At 39.6% G+C, this 20,833-nt stretch overlaps 2 protein-coding genes across 3 annotated transcripts in view; both read right to left on the bottom strand.

Moving 5' to 3' along the window:
- Positions 1-6,259, bottom strand: part of LOC117482049 (B-cell receptor CD22-like) — a 62,385-nt gene extending 56,126 nt beyond the window's left edge. The window contains exons 1-2 of one of the 2 annotated variants that reach the window (XM_034130023.1): positions 5,542-6,259; positions 4,478-4,515 (exon numbers count right to left, since the gene is read on the bottom strand). In XM_034130023.1, coding sequence (XP_033985914.1) covers positions 4,478-4,515; positions 5,542-5,943 — 440 coding nt within the window. In that variant the 5' untranslated portion in view covers positions 5,944-6,259. Of the gene's footprint in view, positions 1-4,477; positions 4,532-5,541 lie in introns of those variants that run through there. The other variant, XM_034130025.1, reaches the window with a different exon arrangement.
- A 4,850-nt stretch (positions 6,260-11,109) lies between these two features.
- Positions 11,110-19,737, bottom strand: LOC117482005. The gene is made up of 8 exons (XM_034129950.1): positions 19,668-19,737; positions 16,571-16,862; positions 15,620-15,645; positions 15,388-15,549; positions 14,503-14,584; positions 14,344-14,404; positions 12,161-12,336; positions 11,110-12,067 (listed from the first exon to the last, which is right to left on the bottom strand). The coding sequence occupies exons 1-8, from the start codon at positions 19,735-19,737 to the stop codon at positions 12,001-12,003; spliced, it is 936 nt and encodes a 311-aa protein (XP_033985841.1). The 3' UTR covers positions 11,110-12,000.
- Between the last annotated feature and the right edge of the window lie 1,096 nt (positions 19,738-20,833).

The following is a 20,833-nucleotide window of genomic DNA, read 5'->3' as shown; positions in this document are numbered from 1 at the left end:
CTAGTCTTTTGTAATATCAACAACTCTGCATATAACAAATAAGCATGCACACATAGTTGAAGCAGTAATATAGAGCACCTGACCATCGGCTGGTCTTAACGATAAATCATGTTTGACACCTCGACATGATTCACTTCAAGCTGCCAGCAGCTCATTCTTCTAAACCTACAAGCTGCTGCTACTGAAAACTGACAGTAAAAGCTTTAAGAGTTGAACGTGAATATATCCACTTTGCACACATCCTGCACAGCCTCGCTCTCCACAGGGACATTTCAACGTCCTTCTTCTTTGTTTCCATCAGCTGAGCATCTGAAGAAAATCACAGAAGCTTTGTGTAAAGTTACAGCTGGAACTGTGACTCTAAATGTGGAGTGGGCCTGTTTGATCTGATGCAGGAGGCTCTAACCTGACTGGACTTCACACCAGGTCTTCCTGCTCCTCTGTGTCTTCTGTCTGTGCTGCAGTGTGTGAGTCGTTCTGATACTCAGGATCAGAGTCCAACTGATGAAGAGAGAGAAGACACAATTAGACCCTCGTTCATGAAACCTGCATATACTTTATAAAACATTTTTCATATTTTAAAGTTGATGCTAATTATTTCTTGGCTAAATTCATTACTGGTTTCAACTCAGGAAGTTGTCTTTAATCACAAGTTCTCTTCACATTGCATTTATGAGCCACAGTATAGCTTTGACGAAGGGGAAATGTTGTCAATAGGTCCGCTCTCTCTCACCTCTATCTCTTCAGGTTCATGTGCTTCAGTGGTGGAGCGCAGAGCTTTCTTCTTCCTGGATTAAGGACAACAACAAATACAGATTTTATTTCATAACAGTAAACTAAAACATGTAAGAAGGATGTTTAAACTGATGAATTTATATTGTTGTACCTCGTCCAGAGACTCAGGAGAAACACAGGAATCAGCATCAAGACCCCCAGAGTCGTCCTGATGATATTCACTATCATTGTTGAACTCCCTAGAAACATGAACACATATGTGATACTTCTAACTACAGATTGATACATCACATTGTCAGTGTGATCCACCTCTGACACCATGGAGGTTCCTCCCTGAACACTGACATTTTGAATATGCTTGGGTTGTTTCATATTACAAAGTGAATCAGGTCTGGTGAATGTAGAGAGCTTACCTGCCACAACAGTCAGATGTAAGTTGGAGTTACTACGTCCTAACTTGTTCTGGGCTCCACAGGAATACCTCCCACTGTGTTCAGCTCTGAAGTCAGTGATGTTGAAGATCTGTCCTGAAGCTTTTGGAGAGTCTTCATTCTCCTTGTACCAGGTGTAGTTAGCTGCTGGGTTAGCATCACTGCTACAGGTCAGAGTCACTGAACTGCCCTCCTCTATCTCAGCAGAGGGACTCACTGACACAGAGGGAGGCTTTGGAGCATCTGGAGGAAACACAATAAATCAACAAAAATGGGTAAAAATAAACTAACTTGAATTGTGTATTGAAATGAGAAATAGTTATCTCTGTGGGAACATCTGGAATTTGGAAGGGTTTTTTCAGGTATAGAGCTGAAGACAACAATTATGTTGTGTATATACAGTATATCGTTTTCTGTATTACTGCTAGCTTGAATACCCTGAACATACATGCAGATTTGGGAGACAATTGTAGATAAAACTTCATTTTCATCCTCTACTGTAGCTGCTCTCCATCTCATTGACCTACAGCAGCAGACTGTGAACAAAGTTGTCATTGGGTGCATGATGCTTTTTAAATCATCTGGGTTTAACTCACATTTCACATCAATAGAGAAGGGATCAGATCTTGTACTCCCCAGCTTATTCTCAGCTCTACAGTAATACTGTCCAGAGTCAGAGGACTGGATGGAGCTGAGGACAAGACGTGGTTTATCACTGAGAGGAGGAAGGTAAGAAGATCCGTCCTCCTTGTACCAGGTGTAGTTAGCTGCTGGGTTAGCATCACTGCTACAGGTCAGAGTCACTGAACTGCCCTCCTCTATCTCACCAGAGGGACTCACTGACACAGAGGGGAGCTTTGGAGCATCTGGAGGAGAAGTGTTTAAAGTTATTAACATGGAAGGGTAGATATAATGGCAACTTGCAAATGTCCAGAGGCACAAAGCAGGAAACGTTTTTTACAAACACAATGCAAAACATGTTAAAGCTTGGAGCATCTGGAGGAGATAACATGAACACATTTCACATTTAATTCCACAGTGGAAGATATTTTAATGAATAATAGTTTAATAAAACACAGAGTGGGTGGTTAACTTGATTCCATCCTTTATCAGAAATCTAAAAACTTTGAGGGAACGTGTTAATCTTTATGTCATGGAAGAAGTTTCCTTCATAATTCTCGTTTATTCTTCTTTCTAGTAGCATCCCTCGTAGCTAGATTATATTTATCTATTTTAAAATCAAACAGAAAACCTAGAGCCCTGGTTCAGTGTCTTTGGACACTGCCATGTCTGCTGGCGACCTCTGGTGGGTAAATAGATACATGAGTGCAATGATGATATATGTTATACTGTATGTTTATGTTATTATGTTAGTGGAAGACTTTGAGTAAACTCACACACTGAAGGAGAGGGGAAGTCCTCATATCCCTTCAAAGCACAGGAATAATTGTCTGCTGACTCATAACTGAAGTCTGCATAAAAAGATGTGTCTTCCTTCACTTCCTGTCTGTTCTTAAACCAGATGTAGGAAGTTTGACCAGGTAGACAACTGCTGAGACACTGAAGGAGAGTAGACGATTGTGATCTGTTCACCTGCACCTGGAGATCTGAATAAAGGTACAAATATATTTAAAAAAAAAAGATCAATAATGTTCATGTATCAAAATAAAAATAAAAAGTTAAATGTTTTAAAAGTACAGTTTCAGATACCTGTGACGGACAAAGTGACTGGAATACCCCAGTAACCCTCTTGGTTTGTTTTGAACCTGAACCTGTACTCAGCTGAGTCGCTCTCTCTCAGGTTTCTGATTCTCAGAGTGCAGATGTTGTTTTCACAGAGATCCTCTACACGACCTGCATACTCTGAGTCTGTTTTCAGATCTACAGGTTGACCATCTTTCCATTCAGTGAACCAGAATGTTTTCTCTACTGTGTTTACTCTGCCTATCCATGTAGATGGGTATCTGTAGCTGCATCTTATCTCCTCTGTTGATCCTTTAAATGCACAGATCTTAGTAGAAGAGCAAGTCACTCCCCAGCCATTCTGACCCTGAACCGCTGTAACACAGAGCACATCAGAAACTAGAATCAAAGTTAATGACTTAAGTTAACAATTAGTTAATAAGACTCAGTAAATCAAACTACACATGTGTTAATGGGGTTAATGTAACCAGAACAAGCTTCAAGATCAAATTATCAGCAGACATTATTATAAAAATGATCTAACTAGAGCTGAACTGAATATAAGAATCATATCATGTATTTATCATAGTTGAGTTTCTGAAATGAAGAGAAGAGGAGCTCATGTACGTCACCTGTTAATTCCTTTTTAGGCAGTTTATAACTGCTGCAATACTAATGTATGACTTTGTTGTTTCTGAATTAAACCGGGTAGAACAAAAGTCCAAACACAATGTGTTAAGATGTCTGCATGAACATTAAAAGATTAGGAATACTATTAATTATACAGGTCTGTGCTTTTCTTGTACAGTTTCCTCTCTGTTCGCTCTGTGGTCAGGTTGCTGCTGAGGTAAGTGTGAACAATAACAATAAATGCAGAACACTGAGGTGAGAGCAGCTTCTGTCTGATATACAGATAAGAAAAAGAAGAAGACTGCTTTAAACTCAGAGCGTGGGAATATAACACTGAGGTCAGAGAGGAGAGAAGGAACTAGAAGGGTTTGGTGTAGATGTATGATCGATAAGAGTTGAGTCAATATGTTATGACTTAGAATAAGAATATCTCTCTAAATCACTTAAACTTAATAAAAACAGAGCTGGAGATTCTTGAAGTCGTCTTAAGAAAAAAACAAAGCTAAATGTTTTCACAGAGAGAGGATGGAACAGTTATGCATACACTATATTCTCATTTTAACACTTGTAAAGGTGATAAGCAAACTGATATTGTATGCAGATGATTGGAGCAAAGGACAGTGGCAACGCACGACAAGATCTTCAGAATATCCATCAAAAAAACTAGTAACGTCTTTGAGTTTCTACAATTCTACAATTACATTTAAAATGTTTCTGCTAGGTTTGCCTTTTACACAAATCCATCCCACTTATTCCCACATGTGACCTGATTTTACAAGTCCCACATTTTCCCAGAATCCCCTCTGTTCATGTGATGAATGTAAGTGTAGATGTACAGTACCTGACACAGAGAGCAGGAAGACAACTAATCCACTCGCTGCTGCAGTTAAACTCATAGCTGCTCCTCTCCTCTCTGTGAGACTATAAAACATGTCAGATTAAATAATGTTCACAGGAGGTATACAGAATCATTACATCAATAAACTCTTTCTACTTACAGTGAAGGAGGAACCATGTGTTGAAAGATGCCTCTCCTCTGTCACCAATGAGCAGAAGACGGATATCAGGCTGTTAAGAGACTAGATTTACTTCCTCGTTAGATTATTAACGCATGATGAGCCAAACCCCAGTGCCACCCACTGCACTATTATTGTTGTCAAAAATAAACTTTTCTTAAACAAAATAATCTATGGCTTTAACTTGTTTGGCTGCCGATATTCCACTAACACCAGAAAAGAAAATTAAAATTAAGAAGAGAATAACATTCATCTCTCTGAGCACTGAGGACGTCACACAGTCTGCAGGTGTAGTGAAGGAACAGGAAGGCCTTAACCTGTGAAACCACGAGGCAGTTTAACTGAACAACATGAAGGGCACAGTATTAATTATCAGAGAGAATGGAAAATGCCATATCTTTTCTCTTGGTTTGTTTCTTCTCTGCTCTCTCTGCGGTCAGGTTGGTTCTGTTTCAGAGAAATGCAGAACACTGAGACGTGAGAAACTCACATGCCTGTTAGTGGCTACCCAACATGAACACACACATCACACTCATAATCAAGTGGACTGGAAGGAATCAGACACACAATGGTCCGGTAATTATTGTTGGAGCTATTTGTTGATTTAACATGTTGATGTTGATCTATGTCATGGAAGAAGCTTCCTTATTCTTCTTTCTAGTAGCATCCCTCGTAGCAAGAGTATATTTATCCTATTTTAAAATCAAACATAAAACCTAGAGGCCTGGTTCAGTGTCTTTGGACTCTGGTGGGTTAATAGATAAATGAGTGCAATGATGATATTTTCATTTAGTTTAATTTATTAGATGGATTTTAGGAACTTCCCCTCGATTCTATTGGCTCTAACGCTCCCAGAAAAGATTACAATTGTCAATAATTATCAATTTGTTCGTGGAGCAAGCCGACTGCAGCCATCTGTTCAGGCTGAGCAGCCTGCTAAAATGCCCCACGCCTCGAAGGAGAGAGGGGATCGGCCCTGAGATAAAAACAGACTTGTTGCACTTCTTAAGCATTTTAAAGAGAGTGGTAAAATCCTGCTTAAGTACCTCTGATTGTTGGCATGCCGTGTCGTTTGTGCCTACGTGGATAATAACGTTTCTGGCGTGAGGATGCTTCATCAGAAGACACGGGATCTTTTCAACCAGGTCCAAAACCCTGCCACCAGGGAAGCAGTATGTTGCAGCAGTCTTTGACCTAATATTCCGGACTATGGAGTCACCTATGACCAGTGAAGAAGGAGGCGGCCCCGGGGTCCGTGCAGAGTCAGGTGATGCCGGACGGGCACTGAAGGGTTTGCAGCCGGGTTGTGGAGAGGGGGCGTGCTGGTGGGAGCAGGCTCCCACCAGCACGGAGGTCTGGACCTGGGTGTCTGTTGCAGCGGGACTAGGGATGAACTGCATGGCCTGGACGTGAGAAGGTGGTGTGCCGCAGAGAGCGGCAGTCAGCATGGTGTACCGAAGGTCTGGACGTAGCCATGCAGAGTGGAGGCGGCGACGGCAGGGGAACACCGGACCTTGCGACGTGGGTTGAGTCCTCTTCGTCCAGGATGGAGTGTCCGTTGGTCAGCTGCAGTGCACGAGGGGGAGTGGGACGGCGGATGAGCTTCCCACGGTGTGTCCCCCGGCGGACATCCGTCCATGGCTCCTTCTGGCTCGGAGTAGAGCTAACCGGGGCCTTGGGTTTAGCTACCAGCTGGGACCAGTCGTCTGCTCGGGCTGCGACATCCATCCATGGGACAGTGGAGTCTAGTTCACACGCAGTTGTGGCAGCGGGGCCCATGGTAACTAACGGCCCGTCCACACGGCGGCGTGCGTTGAAGCTTGGCGGTGGGCGTGTGTGAAGCTTGGGGATTTCTCGCGAGCAACGCGACCAACAACCAATCACATGAATCTCCCGCCCCCGACATACAAAGCAAAAAAGCCCGAAGTAAACTGGATATAAACTCCCCAAACAGGCGAAAGCCTACCACTGTCTCTGCCACCTCCCTCCATGCCTGGCTCCTCCGGTTTGTATCCCGGTAGATAAAGAGGGACTGGTCGTATAGGACCGGGTGATTCTCTACTGCTATTATTATTTTATCCTCCATTTTTTGGAACATGAGGAAATGACCTGCGGTATGGCTCTCCCAGCATACACGCGGTTTGATTGGCTAGCGCTTGTACTGTCAGATTTGCATAAGCGGGATTTGATTGGCTGACGCCTCCGTCAAAGCTTCAAAAGTTGAACATTGCTCAACTTTTGCAGCGAGAACCTCGAGCAACCCGTAGCGACGCTCCCACAATGCAGTTCGGCGAAGCGTGACGTCACCCCATTCAAAGTGAATGGACAGAAGCGTTGAAGAGTCAACGCACGCCGCCGTGTGTAGGGGCCGTAAAGAGTCCAGGATCTGTTCGTAGTCTCGTATTTGGTACAGCATGGATATTTTACCTTCCAACTCGGAGATCTTCTGGCTCATGCGGAGGCAGCCGCCGCATCCGGAGGGTGAGGTGAGTGGAGGCATGGTGTTGCCGGTGTTACCGAATAAGATGTGGGACGAACAACTGGTGATATTCTATTATTTTAGACAGATGTATCAGGGGCGTGGCCTTTGTCGAATAACCAGGAAATACACATTTAGATCGCTTCTTCTGTCGTTTACATTAATCTTTTGGTATATTTGGCTGGATAGGAACACTTTGATGCACATTCAGTACCAGTGTGTGAGGTTGTGGTTGCGATGCCGATATCCGGACGCGTACAGCGAGGACTACAAAAAGACACATGAGGTGACTGGGGATGTGTGTTCAAAACATTGCAAGCTTGAATAAATCATTTAAACCATTTATTTTTGCCAGACTTATTACTGAATATCATTCTTAATGTGATACCAAGTCCATCTGAGACCTGTGTATACCTTCAGACAGCCTCCAAGTGAAGCACACGTTGTTTACTCACAGTTTGAAAGCAGCGTGGAGAAGTCTTCAGCTGTGGAGCTGTGATCCGCCCAGGATAACTTGTGATACGACTTTTGTGGCTATCAACCAGCAATCATGTTTAATATTAAAGACTACACACATTGATCCCTTATCAAAACGGTATTCTGCACTTTGCCGCACTTATCCAGATAATATGCTGTTTACTTGGTTAACTTTCGTTATGCATCGACACTGAATGACGAGGGTACTCACATAGGCTACGTTGAGAACAAGAAACACATATATTCATACTTTTTCACACTGTTGTTAACATGTTTTCGTTTCTAACGTAACGTTTATGCTTTTATCTATGTGGTCTTTGTTCTCATGTGTTTTATCTATTTCTGTGTAACTTGGTAATATTAATATGAATTCCCTGTTATTGTTAAATTTCCATGACAGGTGATGATAGCTACGACATAACGAAACACATGTCCTGATTTGCATATTTGAACTTAATGTGTGCTCTAGAATACATAATACGTAAAATGACCACTTATCACAATGTAGTGTAGGCTCGCAGGCTGATGAACTAGGATATCTGATCTCGGTGGGTGGGTGTTAATGATGCTCAGTCAGTATATACTATTTTAAAGCAAATGCCTACTATAATATTTATATTATATGGCTTAAAGTGTACATACATTCGCTCACATTATAAAAGATGGTCGGGTTGAATTGTTCTGACTCTTTCAACAATGTTAATGTGACAAAATAAACTGTGATGACAGATTACATCGTACTGATCCGTGGCACACTCATAACGCGCATGGCACGAGGGATTTTTGCTATTGGGACTCGGGTTAGAGTCCAGCATGAACTTTTTTGTTATTTTCATGTCGATGGACACTGAATAATATTTTTGAATAGAAGATTCATAATATTGTTTGCCGAGAACAAAATTAACGATCAAGCAGCATTTTAAATTCTAAATATCCCTGCACATGTAGCAATGACATTTCTGCTTCTATCTGCAAAACGAGTAAACAGTCACATCTTATCTGGATAAGTGCAGCAAAGTGCAGAATACCGTTTTGATAATCGATAAATGTGTGTAGTCTTTAATATTAAACATGATCGCTGGTTGATAGCCACAGAAGTCGTATCACAGTTTAATCTGAGCGGATCACAGTTTACCACAGATCTCCACGCTGCGTTATATGGGTGTAAACAACTCAGACAGACTATATGTTTCACTAACAGACTGTATGAAAGTATAAACGGGTCTCAAATCAACTCGACATCATATTAATAACGATATATGATACAAATATAAGACTGACAACAAGAACAAGCCACAGAAGTCGTAGCACAAGTTATCCTGGGCGGATCACAGCTCCACAGCTGAAGACTTCTCCACGCTGCTTTCAAACTGTGAGTAAACAACGTGTGCTTCACTTGGAGGCTGTCTGAAGGTATACACAGGTCTCAGATGGACTTGGTATCACATTAAGAATGATATTCAGTAATAAGTCTGGCAAAAATAAATGGTTTAAATGATTTATTCAAGCTTGCAATGTTTTGAACACATCCCCAGTCACCTCATGTGTCTTTTTGTAGTCCTCGCTGTATGCGTCCGGATATCGGCATCGCAACCACAACCTCACACACTGGTACTGAATGTGCATCAAAGTGTTCCTATCCAGCCAAATATACCAAAAGATTAATGTAAACGACAGAAGAAGCGATCTAAATGTGTATTTCCTGGTTATTCGACAAAGGCCACGCCCCTGATACATCCGTCTAAAATAATAGAATATCACCAGTTGTTCGCCCCACATCTTATTCGGTAACACCGGCCTGTTGCTTTACAGCAGGCCCGACTCGGCTCTAAACTACAGCAATAAGTGAAAGCAGGCTTGCTCGAATGATAGAAACAAGCCTTGTTTTCGTCATAATAAGTAATATGTTCATTGTATGCTTCAACACCCAATTAAATAGCCTACTAGGTTATATTCTGATTCTGATTATGTATTTTATTTCTCCTCCCAGGTAACGTGATGTCGTTCCCGGAGCCCCGACCTCAGGCTCCTCAGCTTCCTCAACACCTGCTGAGGAGCATCGACTGCCAGCAGGGGGCGTCCGGGCGGTGCGCTTCAACGGTGAGAGAGAAATATATCAAGAATTACACCAAACAAATATTGTATATTTTGTTAAGTCAGCAGAACATGATTTGCAGGCTGGGATATATTTGCAGCTCCAACATTCCTTGTTCAAATGTTGTATTTATTAACTCAAACCAATACAGAACAGAAAGAGAAAAAAGTAAACGCATGAAGTACAGAACAAAAGAGAAGGGTCAGAATAACAGGTGTTAACAACAAAGCAAAATAGATCATTGCAATGAGTTGTGATGGTTATAAACTTAAAGAGTAACAAAGACATTTACAAATTCCATTGGTGATAATGGAACTTTTACATAACAAATATGGATAAATAAGAATGTGTGAACATTAAGGCCGTACACACACCAAAGATAAATGTGCTTTACAGGCTCTTGGTAATGGTTTTCCATCAGTGAAATACGGCTCTTTACTGAAACCTAGTGGCAGCAGAATGAAACTGCAACTACATCAGCAAATACATGTTCCTCTCCAATATCCCAATGTGCTGCATAGCTGCTGCTCTCGTCTCCGTGTGGCTTCAGTGACAAAATAACAAAGAAGTTGATTGATGTCCACAAGTAAAACCTTCTACATTAAAATAAAGGGAGCTCTCACGAACCTTAACGTCCCTCTGTGGGCTTGAGGGTAGAAAGGAGACAGAAAGCAGGGGGTTTAAAACACCACTTCCTTCCTCTTCACATTATTGCTTTATGTAGCTTGTTGTTTCGCAGAAAGAGACCAGTTTGTGGTGAACAGACCACCTCTCCTCACTGACAAGAGAACACACATCCTAATGTCTTAATTTATTATAAAAGCAGCCAAAATGCAAGATCTAAAACCATGTTCAGTGAATAAAAATCAACAATGCAAATTACACAAACTACTAATGCAAATTAACATCACTTGATATTATTATGAAACTGCCTGGACTCCATGACTTGAAGAATGCATTCATTATATAATAATAATGTGTACAGAAAGTCACATAACAACATTTTTCATTGAGGTTGGGTTTTACATTTTATAATATTCATTCAAGATAAACTTAAACCAAACTACAACATGCAGCACAAACTGAAGCTTAGCTATCAGTATTTCTGTCCATGAAGAGCAGTTCTCTCACTCACACACTTCTCTCACTCACACACTTCTCTCTCTCACACACTTCACTCACACACTTCTCTCACTCACACACTTCACTCACACACTTCACTCACACACTTCTCTCTCTCACACACTTCACTCACACACTTCTCTCTCTCACACACTTCACTCACACACTTCTCTCACTCACACACTTCACTCACACACACACTTCTCTCACTCACACACTTCACTCACACACTTCTCTCACTCAGTGTGACAGCCTTCACTGTGTTCTTTATACCTTCTGATGTCTCCTCACAAACTCTGCACTTTCATCTCTGCAGCTTGTTTTGTTTAATATTGTTTCCAGTGTTTTTATTTCAAGTGAACACGTGCAATTATTCTATTTAGAAATGACAGATTAGTGACACTAATGCTATCATTAGCATTAGTGTGGACGAGAGTTATGAACATTTCAACCTTTATTGATGAACTCAAACCAGAACAGAACAGAACGAGAGAAAGGTAAACACATGAAGTACAGAGCAAAAGACTAGGGTCAGAATAACAGGTGTAACAACAAAGCAAAAGAGATAAATGCAACAAGTTGTGATGGTTATGAACTTAAAGAGTAACAAAGAAATTAACTATTTTAATTGGTGATAATGGAACTTTTATATTTATATAAAAAGATGTCAGAATAAGAATGTGTGAACATTAAGGCCGTACACACACCAAAGATAAATGTGCTTTACAGGCTGGTAATGGTTTTCCATCAGTGAAATACGGCTCTTTACTGACACCTAGTGGCAGCAGAATGAAACTGCAACTACATCAGCAACACATGTTCCTCTCTGATATCCCAATGGGCTTTTCAAAAACAACATGTATTTTGGAATGGATACAAAATAACACAAACAAGTAGTTGATGATATTTCAGTCTAGACAAGAAGAAGAACATATAAAATAAAGTTGATAAATGTACTTACAAAACAATGGAAATGGTTTGTTATCAGTAAATTATAACTCTTTAGTAATATCTACATTTTCCATCAAGCCAGCAGTTAGGGATCAGATCCCTTGTTGCAACATCTCTACATTTTGTAATTTTTTTGTGGCAAAAATCATGTTACACAAGAAATATTAACAATTCAGTACATTAAGCTGTGAAATACTTAACAAAATCTTTACATTTGAGCCATTCAGATTAATAAAAACTAGGCTGAAAACTCATCGCCTCATTCTTGGAGAGCTCCACCCTGAGACATGTATTTAATAAATCCACATTACCCTGTGTACATAGAAATGTGATTGTAATAAAAACTGAAGTATCATCCTTCAAATGCAACGCCTGCTGTGTTTATCTGGATTTGTTGACCGTGCTGTACAATGCAGCGGGATCCTCTTCAGAGTCCTGACCTCTAGCCCTGAAAAACACATAATAAGATTTTAGTACTAATAATAATGCAAAAGGAATTAAATGATATGTGAACAATGTTCCTGTGTGAGGATCTGCTCACCTCGGGGCAGCACTGCTGAACTTGACGGCAGCGTACTCTGAGACTTCCTGTTGCTCCGTGTGTCTGAGGGGCTGAGCTGCTCTCATGTTGGAGTAAAGAGGGTCTGCCCGGTTGTTGGAGAAGTGAACGCTGGCATACTGAAGGTCATCCTGCTGCTCCGGCTGATCAGGTACACACTGCAGGGATGAAAACACTTTAAGTTAAACTATGCATTTTTACATTAAAGGTCCCATGTCATGCTTTTCCGGTTATTACCCGTCCCCTTGTGTGTTATGAAGGTTGTTCTGCATGTAAACGGTCTGCAAAGTCACAAACCCTCAAAGTACACCCTGTAGCGAGTAAAACTCTAACACAGAAAAGTGGACCAATCCGTGGAGCTGTTACATTACGTCCGCGGACCAATCCCGGACTTCCTCACACACACACACACTAAAATCTTTTCTCAGCTGCAGCTCCGCCGATTTCTCCTCCCTGAGACGGTGGGACGCGGCTAGGCTGCGGGTGTGTGTGTGTGCTCGGGCTGGGTTTCGCTGTCTCGCAGACAGCCACTGGGCTCACAGGGAGGGGGGGGGCAGGAGCTCCAACAAGCCGTTTAGGACAGAGAGTGAATACACATACTTTACAGAGATGCTGTATGAGAAACCAAAGTGAGTTTGGAACATTGAACAATATATATCTATTTTAGTAGACCTCAACAATGGAATTATGATCAGTAGAAATGGCCATGACATGGGACCTTTAATAGGTATTTCATTTACAGAGGAATGCACCCAGGACAGAAAAGGCCAAACCAACAGCAGCTGTGGTAATGATGGGAAAATATCCCTGCTTTATCAACATGATGCTTTATGACAGAAAAGATTAAAGGATCAAAGATAGGAAAACTTCTGGATGTACTTGAAATGTACTCATGTCTAAGAGGAGAATCAAAGAGATTGTGATAGAAATTAGGTTTTTATAGAAGGATGTAAAAAGAGCAGCAAGAGGTCCTTCTATGTCGGATACATTTTCTATAAGCACTTAAAGGTAGAGTAGGTACGTTTGAGAAACCGGCTCGAGATCGCTATAATTTGAAAATACACAACCGGAGAAAATCTGCCACTTCCTTACAGAGCCCCTCCTCCAACACACACGAACGCGCACATGACCAATGAGGGCACGAGATAAGTTTGTGCACAGATGGAAGGCTGACAGGCAGGTAGGCCATCCAGTTATTTTAGCTGGGCCGGCTAAAATGATTGGTCGTGCTTTTTACAGTATTACGGCTTCCACAGATGACATTTTTTTATGGATTTTTTGTCAAAGCACTTAAAGTGGACCGATCATGCTATATTTGAATAATATAGTGTAGGACCATACCTATATAAGGCATATTTATACTTTTTTTTTTTTCAAAATACCAAACAGATCATGCATTTTAGCCATGCCTCATTTCGCTCAATTTGAAAATGTTTAGCTCTGTTTTTGCAAGGGCAGATTCTGTGAGAACACCACCTACAGGCCTGGCATATGTACTACAGCGTCTCCAGTGCTTTCGAACGGCAATGGCCGTGGCTGTCTCCTCCTGATTGGTGGAGTTGGCCCAATAGCCGTAGCGCCACCGTCCTGACGTCAGGACAGTGTTCAAATCTGGATCAGTTTTTATCAGATCCGTTGCAGCCCCTTTTTTAGAGATTTGGGTATGGAGGAAAATAGAGAGGGTTGTGTTTTCTGACACTTGGTGAGTTCCCTGGAACACCGGGGACACATATTCATGTATAAAAGACGTACAAAAGTGCATTTTAAATATTATTGGATACCTGTAAATGTAAATAGATGCTAATGTATACCCCTGTAATTATGTTGTGATGTCCTTTTTGTTTTCTGTTTGTTTTTATATGTGTAACTCAATGTACCGCAGGTCTCCCTTGTAAAAGAGATCGTTGATCTCAATGGGATTTTTAACCTGGATAAATAAAGGCTACAAACAAACAAACAATTTTGCATGATAGGTCCCCTTTAAGATATTCATTGCTATCAGGATGTTAAGAACATTCCATGGAATATAACAAAAAGTGTATCTCGAGCCGGTTTCTCAAACTTACCTACCCCACCTTTAAAGACCATGAAATACTCCTCATTATAAATTGAGTGTAATATGTTTTCTTTTGTACTCGATTAATTACGTAAGCATCTACTCTCACCTCTTCCCTGTTGTCCGGTCTCTCTTCGGGCTCAGACGAGTCTCTGGAAGCCCTCTTTCTTCTGATTAGGAGAGTTTATGAAGAATCACATGTTGACACCAGACAAACAGACTTTTAATGATTTAACAAACAATGATTAAGATGATCAGATCTGCTCACCTGATCCACAGGAAGACAGAGAGAGAAATGACAGCCAGGAGAACTACAGGGATTGATACAAAAGGTAGTTGCTTCCATGATCCTGAGAAACAGTGATCAACAGAGAACAGATGGTTAATACAGCAGTGTTTCTCATATATGGATACAAGGACCCCTAGGGGCGCTTTGGAGTATTACAGGGTGTGTGTAATATAATAGATAATAATAGAATAGAATTGCAGGGATGAAACCCTCGTTAATGGTCACACATGCAGAGCACACAGCACACACAGTGACATCTGTTCTCTGCTTTTAACCCATCCTAGTACTAGGAGCAGTGTAAGACTATATTTTCAACCTTCCTATTCCTAAAAAAATATACCATAATTTGTTTTAAAAGTAATGTTAATAAAAGAATACTTGTCCAATGTTCAAGAAGCTGAAACAAATGCAAATACATTCATAATATTGTTAGTTTTGTGATGAACAGGTGATTCATTATTTCCTTATTATTTCCTTCTCAATACCGATGGAATATCTCTCAGCCTGTGGGCACTTGCACTTGGCATAAGCTTCACAAAACAGACACAACTCTCACTCTTGAGTGCACAGGGAATGACTGCACCCCATACTGAATCTGGACCCTCAGGATAATTATTCCCTTATGTAAAAGAAAGAAAACAACCCCTATCCCGAACCGGAAAGGTACATTTGAACACACACTCCTTTTTCAGCCTCCTACCCAGACCATGTGACTGAAAACAAACAAGCTGAATTTAATGAAAACATTATGAACCCTATCCCTGATCCAAGAATAACATTGAAAATCTGACTACCATGCAGATGATGTGACTGAAATAAACAAGCTTATAAGTGTCTGGTAGTGGATGAATGCATAAAACGTACCTGCCACAACAATCAGATGTAAGGTGGAGTTGCTACGTCCTAACTTGTTCTGGGCTCCACAGGAATAACTCCCACTGTGTTCAGCTCTGAAGTCAGTGATGGTGAAGATCTGTCCTGAAGCTTTTGGAGAGTTTTCATCCTCCTTGTACCAGGTGTAGTTAGCTGCTGGGTTAGCATCACTGCTACAGGTCAGAGTCACTGAACTGCCCTCCTCTATCTCAGAGGGACTCACTGACACAGAGGGAGGCTTTGGAGCATCTGGAAGAGAAATGTTAAAGATTATATTTTTTTATGACGCATGATTGACTATTTTATAATTTATTTTAAACTATCCCTAGTCATCTATATTGTAATTTGATCAGGTGTAAAATCAAAGATTTCTGCTTATGGAGAAAGCCACTAAATGTGCTTAATCTTAATATTAATGGCTTCAAAACTCATGCTTCTCTCTGGTAACTGACTTTAATAGAGCATCTAAGTAAACTAAACTGTGTAACATCAAACAGTTAATGCAGCAACAACGTTTTCATACTTCAAAATGTCATTAAAAAAGAACTGTACACATTTGTATTCATAAAAAAGTAATTTATGTATGTAACATGTTGGGTTTATTGAAAGCTAAAGTGCTTGTAGGATATTTGTTTTATCTTTATGGTTGTCTCCACTTATTGTAAATTGCCCTGATAAAAATGAAACTGATGTAATGTACTTTAGAAGACTCCGGTATGGTTATGTACAGTATGTCTATAACGTCACTGTATTGTAATGTCAATGTATGTGTGTAAGAGTAAACTCACACACTGCAGGAGAGGGACAGTCCTCATATCCCTTCAAAGCACAGGAATAACTGTCTGCATTGTTCGGGTTGGTTGTATAATCAGATGTTTCTCCCTGAATACTTTGTCCGTTCTTGTACCAGATGTAGGAAGGATAAGAATATTGAGGACAACTGCTCTGACAATACAGCCAGTTTGTATCTGATGTGACCTGGAGATCTGGATTTATGAAGGAACATATATGTTATTTAAGACGAAAACTCTCAAAACACATTATTATAAAACATTATTATTTTAACCAAAACATTAATAAATAATTAACATATCATTGAAAATTGTTACTTGAGACAGACAAAGTGACGCCACTCCAACCACCATATTCTCCTCCTGCTTGGTTTGTTTCAAACCTGAACATGTACTCAGCTGAGTCGCTCTCTGTCAGGTTTCTGATTCTCAGAGTGCAGATGTTCTTTTCACAGAGATCCTCTACACGACCTGCATACTCTGAGACTGTGGTCAGATCTACACGTTCACCATCTTTCTTTTTAGTGAACCAGAATGTTTTCTCCACTGTGTTAACACGACCTCTCCATGGAGATGGGTATGTGTAGCTGCATCTTATCTCCACTGTTGATCCTTTCACTGCACAGATCTCAGTAGAAGAGTAAGCCACTCCCCAGCCATCCTGACCCTGAACCACTGAAACACAGAGCACACCAGAAACTAGAATCAAAGTTAATCTATAAATTGTTGAGAAATTGCCTGAACAGTACTTTCAACAAAGAATGTAAAAATAAACATTTTACAAACTTTACTGGGATAGAGCAGAAAAACACATGTGAATTCCTTCTTAGGCACTTTAAAACCAATGATACTCTTTGACTTTCTTGTTTCTTAATCAAACCAGGTAGAACAGAAGTCTACGCAAAAAGGGTATGTTCAGTTTGACACGAGATTGGAAAATGCTTTCATATAAATGAACAGTGAATGATTAGCGATCATATTAATTAGAAAAGTGTGTGATTCTCTGAACGGTTTCCTCTCTGTTCGCTCTGTGGTCAGGTTGCTGCTGAGGTAAGTGTGAAAATAAATGCAGAACACTGAGGTGTGAGCAGCTTCTGTCTGATATACAGATAAGAAAAAGAAGAAGACTGCTTTCAACTCACAGTGTGGCAATATAACACTGAGGTCAGAGAGTAGAGAAGGAACTACCACACTTCTACCACAATTCTCAAAAATTCTTGAAAAGCTTTTCAATAACAGACTGGACAATTTCATAGAAAAACACAAACTTCTCACCGAAAGTCAATATGGATTCAGAGCCAATAGATCAACATCGATGGCTTTAGTAGACTCACTTGAAGAAATTACTAGCTCAATTGACCAAAAGAAACATGCCATTGGAATATTCATTGACCTAAAAAAGGCATTTGACACAATTAATCATGACATATTAATAAAAAAACTTGAACGTTATGGAATCAGGGGTGTAGTTTTGGAATGGGTAAGGAGTTATTTAACCAACAGGCAACAGTTTGTGAAGCTGGGAGAGTGTTGTTCTTCATATTTGGACATTACATGCGGTGTCCCCCAGGGGTCAGTATTGGGGCCGAAACTATTTATTATGTATATTAATGAAATATGCAATGTATCGACAGTACTCAAGTTTGTTTTGTTTGCTGATGACACTAATATATTTTGTTCTGGGGACAATGTACAGCTACTATTGGAAGAGATCACAGCTGAAATATGCAAACTAAAGTTATGGCTAAACAGTAATAAGTTATCATTAAACTTGAATAAAACAACATTAATCATATTTGGAAATAGCAATACACAAGCATCCATTAAGATAGATGGGATTTTCATTGAGAGAGTTAAAGAACATAAATTCCTTGGAATCACAATTGATGAGAAACTGAGCTGGAAACCACACATAAAACATATTCATTCCAAAGTCTCAAGAAGTATTGCAATATTAAACAAGGCAAAACAGATTCTTGATCAAAATTCCCTCTACATTCTTTACTGTTCATTGGTTTTACCTTATTTAAGTTACTGTGCAGAGGTTTGGGGCAGTAATTATAAAACTACAACACAATCCCTATTTATTCTACAAAAAAGAGCAATAAGAATTATTAAAAATGTCGGCTATAGGGATCATACAAACCCATTATGCTTAGAGCTAAAATTATTAAAACTGTCAGATCTTGTTGAATTCCAAATCGCACAAATCATGTTTAAGGCAAAAAATGTTCAATTACCTGGGAATATTCAGATATTGTTCAATGAAAGACAAGGGAATCATTATTTACGGGGTTCATTTATATTCACTAATGTTAGGGTGCGCACAACAAAGAGAAGTTTTTGTGTTTCTGTTTTGTGGGGTGAAGATCTGGAACAAGTTGAGTGAGGAGCTAAAGGGATGTTCAAACATAAAACTATTCAAAAAGAGGTATAAAGACACAATTATCACAAGGTACATGATAGATGAAACTGCTAAACCATAACTGTTTATATTCTTGTTTTGTATTTTATTTATGAATTTGTGTTTGTATGAATTTGTGTATGTATATATATAAATATATAGAGACCATTGTCCTAACTTGCCTGTATATATTATATGAATGATTATATAAATTATTCAAGATTATAAGTATACGTTTATATTGTATGTTAACATATATTAAGATGTAAAAAAAAAAGAAAAGAAATTAAAAAAAAAAAGGGAGAAGGGGTCGGATTAAATAAGTGTAAACTTCTTCCGACCCCTTTTCGGACGTGTAATTAGCTAAAGCTTTGTTGTTTATTGTTTATTGATATCAGACAATGATACTACAGATTATTCAATTATTAATTAAATGTTTCGTTTTGTTATTGCATTCATTTGTATAGTACTGTATCATGTCTGTATCACCTTTTGTTTCATTTGTATTTTCTTTGGTTTTACACGCTCGAAAAAAATAAATAAACTAAACTAAACTAAACTAAAACTAAACTAGAAGGGTTTGGTTCAAAGTGTAGACATGAGAGAAGTTGAGATAGTATGAAATGACTAGTAAGAAAATATCCCTCTAAAACACTAACATTTTTATGAAAACTACAATAATTTTTTTAAACAGGCTCATCTTAAAAATACAACATAGCAAAATGTTATAACATGGTGAGGAGGGAACAGTTATGAATGAACAATATTATCAGTTTGAAGCGTGTAAGAGTAATAAGCACACAGTTACTTTTGTGTTCAAATTACGTTGACCAATACAGGAAATACATTTTTACAAGTATCCATTACATGTAACACTAAAAAACTACTAAAACTTGGTAACATCTACCCGTTTCAACAAAGCTACACAAAACAGATATTTGGAATATTTCTGGAAAGTTTGCATTTCATCCAACCCCGATCCACTTATTTCTACAAATGACCTGCTTTTACAAGTCCCACATTTCCCCAGAATCCCCTCTGTTCATGTGATGAATGTAAGTGTAGATGTACAGTACCTGACACAGAGAGCAGGAAGACAACTAATCCACTCGCTGCTGCAGTTAGACTCATAGCTGCTCCTCTCATCTCTGTGAGACTATAAAACATGTCAGATTAAATAATGTTCACAGGAGGTATACAGAATCATTACATCAATAAACTGTTTCTACTCACAGTGAAGGAGGAACCATGTGTTCAAAGATGCCTCTCCTCTGTCACCAATGAGCAGAAGACGGATATCAGGCTGTTAAGAGACTAGATTTACTTCCTGTTTAGATTATTAATATGCATGATGAGCCAAATGCCAGTTAACGCCCACTACACAATAAAGTAATGTTTTTTAACAAAGTATAAACTTTTCTTATACAAAATAAACTATGGTTTTAACTTGTTTTGCTGCCGATATACCACAGAAACAAGAAAAGAGCATTCAAATGAAGAAGAGAATAACATTCATCTCTATGAGCACTGAGGACGTCACACAGTCTGCCGGTGTAGTGAAGGAACAGGAAGGCATTAACCTGTGAAACCACGAGGCAGTTTTACTGAACAGCATGAAGGGCACAGTATTAATTATAAGAGAGAATGGAAAATGCCATATCAATTATCTTGGTTTGTTTCTTCTCTGCTCTCTCTGCGGTCAGGTTGCTTCTGTTTCAGAGAAATGCAGAACACTGAGACGTGAGAAACTCACATGCCTGTTAGTGGCAACCCAACATGAACACACACATCACACTCATAATCAAGCGGACTGGTAGGAATTAGACACACAATGGTCCGGTAATTATTGTTGGAGCTATTGATTGATTTAACATGTTGATGTTGATCTATGTCATGGAAGAAGTTTCCTTCATAGTTCACTCGTTTATTCTTCTTTCTAGTAGCATCCCTCGTAGCAAGAGTATATTTATCCTATTTTAAAATCAAACAGAAAACCTAGAGCCCTGGTTCAGTGTCTTTGGACACTGCCATCTCTGCTGGCGACCTCTGGTGGGTAGATAGATAAATTAGTGCAATGATGATATTTACATTTACTTTCATTTGGTGTAATTTGTTTATTGATTTGTGTTTACATTAATTAAGATTTGGTGTATTTGGTTGTTTTTCCTTTGTTTATCTTTCTGCACCAAACGTGGCAGAACCCTAACCTTTTGTCTTGTGCCGGACAGGTGCTGTGGGCCTG

Source organism: Trematomus bernacchii, unplaced genomic scaffold (assembly GCF_902827165.1).
Source record: "Trematomus bernacchii unplaced genomic scaffold, fTreBer1.1, whole genome shotgun sequence".
Taxonomy (NCBI): domain Eukaryota; kingdom Metazoa; phylum Chordata; class Actinopteri; order Perciformes; family Nototheniidae; genus Trematomus; species Trematomus bernacchii.
The sequence above is the reverse complement of the archived record's forward strand: the minus strand, read 5'-3'. Positions and strand labels throughout refer to the sequence as shown.

Coding starts and splice junctions, on each gene's coding strand:
- LOC117482005 (XM_034129950.1), bottom strand. CDS start 19,737: ATGAGAGGAGCAGCTATGAGTCTAACTGCAGCAGCGAGTGGATTAGTT. Junction 16,863..19,667: donor CTTCCTGCTCTCTGTGTCAG/GTACTGTACATC, acceptor TCTGTGTTTCAG/TGGTTCAGGGTCAGGATGGC. Junction 12,068..12,160: donor TTCAGCAGTGCTGCCCCGAG/GTGAGCAGATCC, acceptor TGTGTTTTTCAG/GGCTAGAGGTCAGGACTCTG.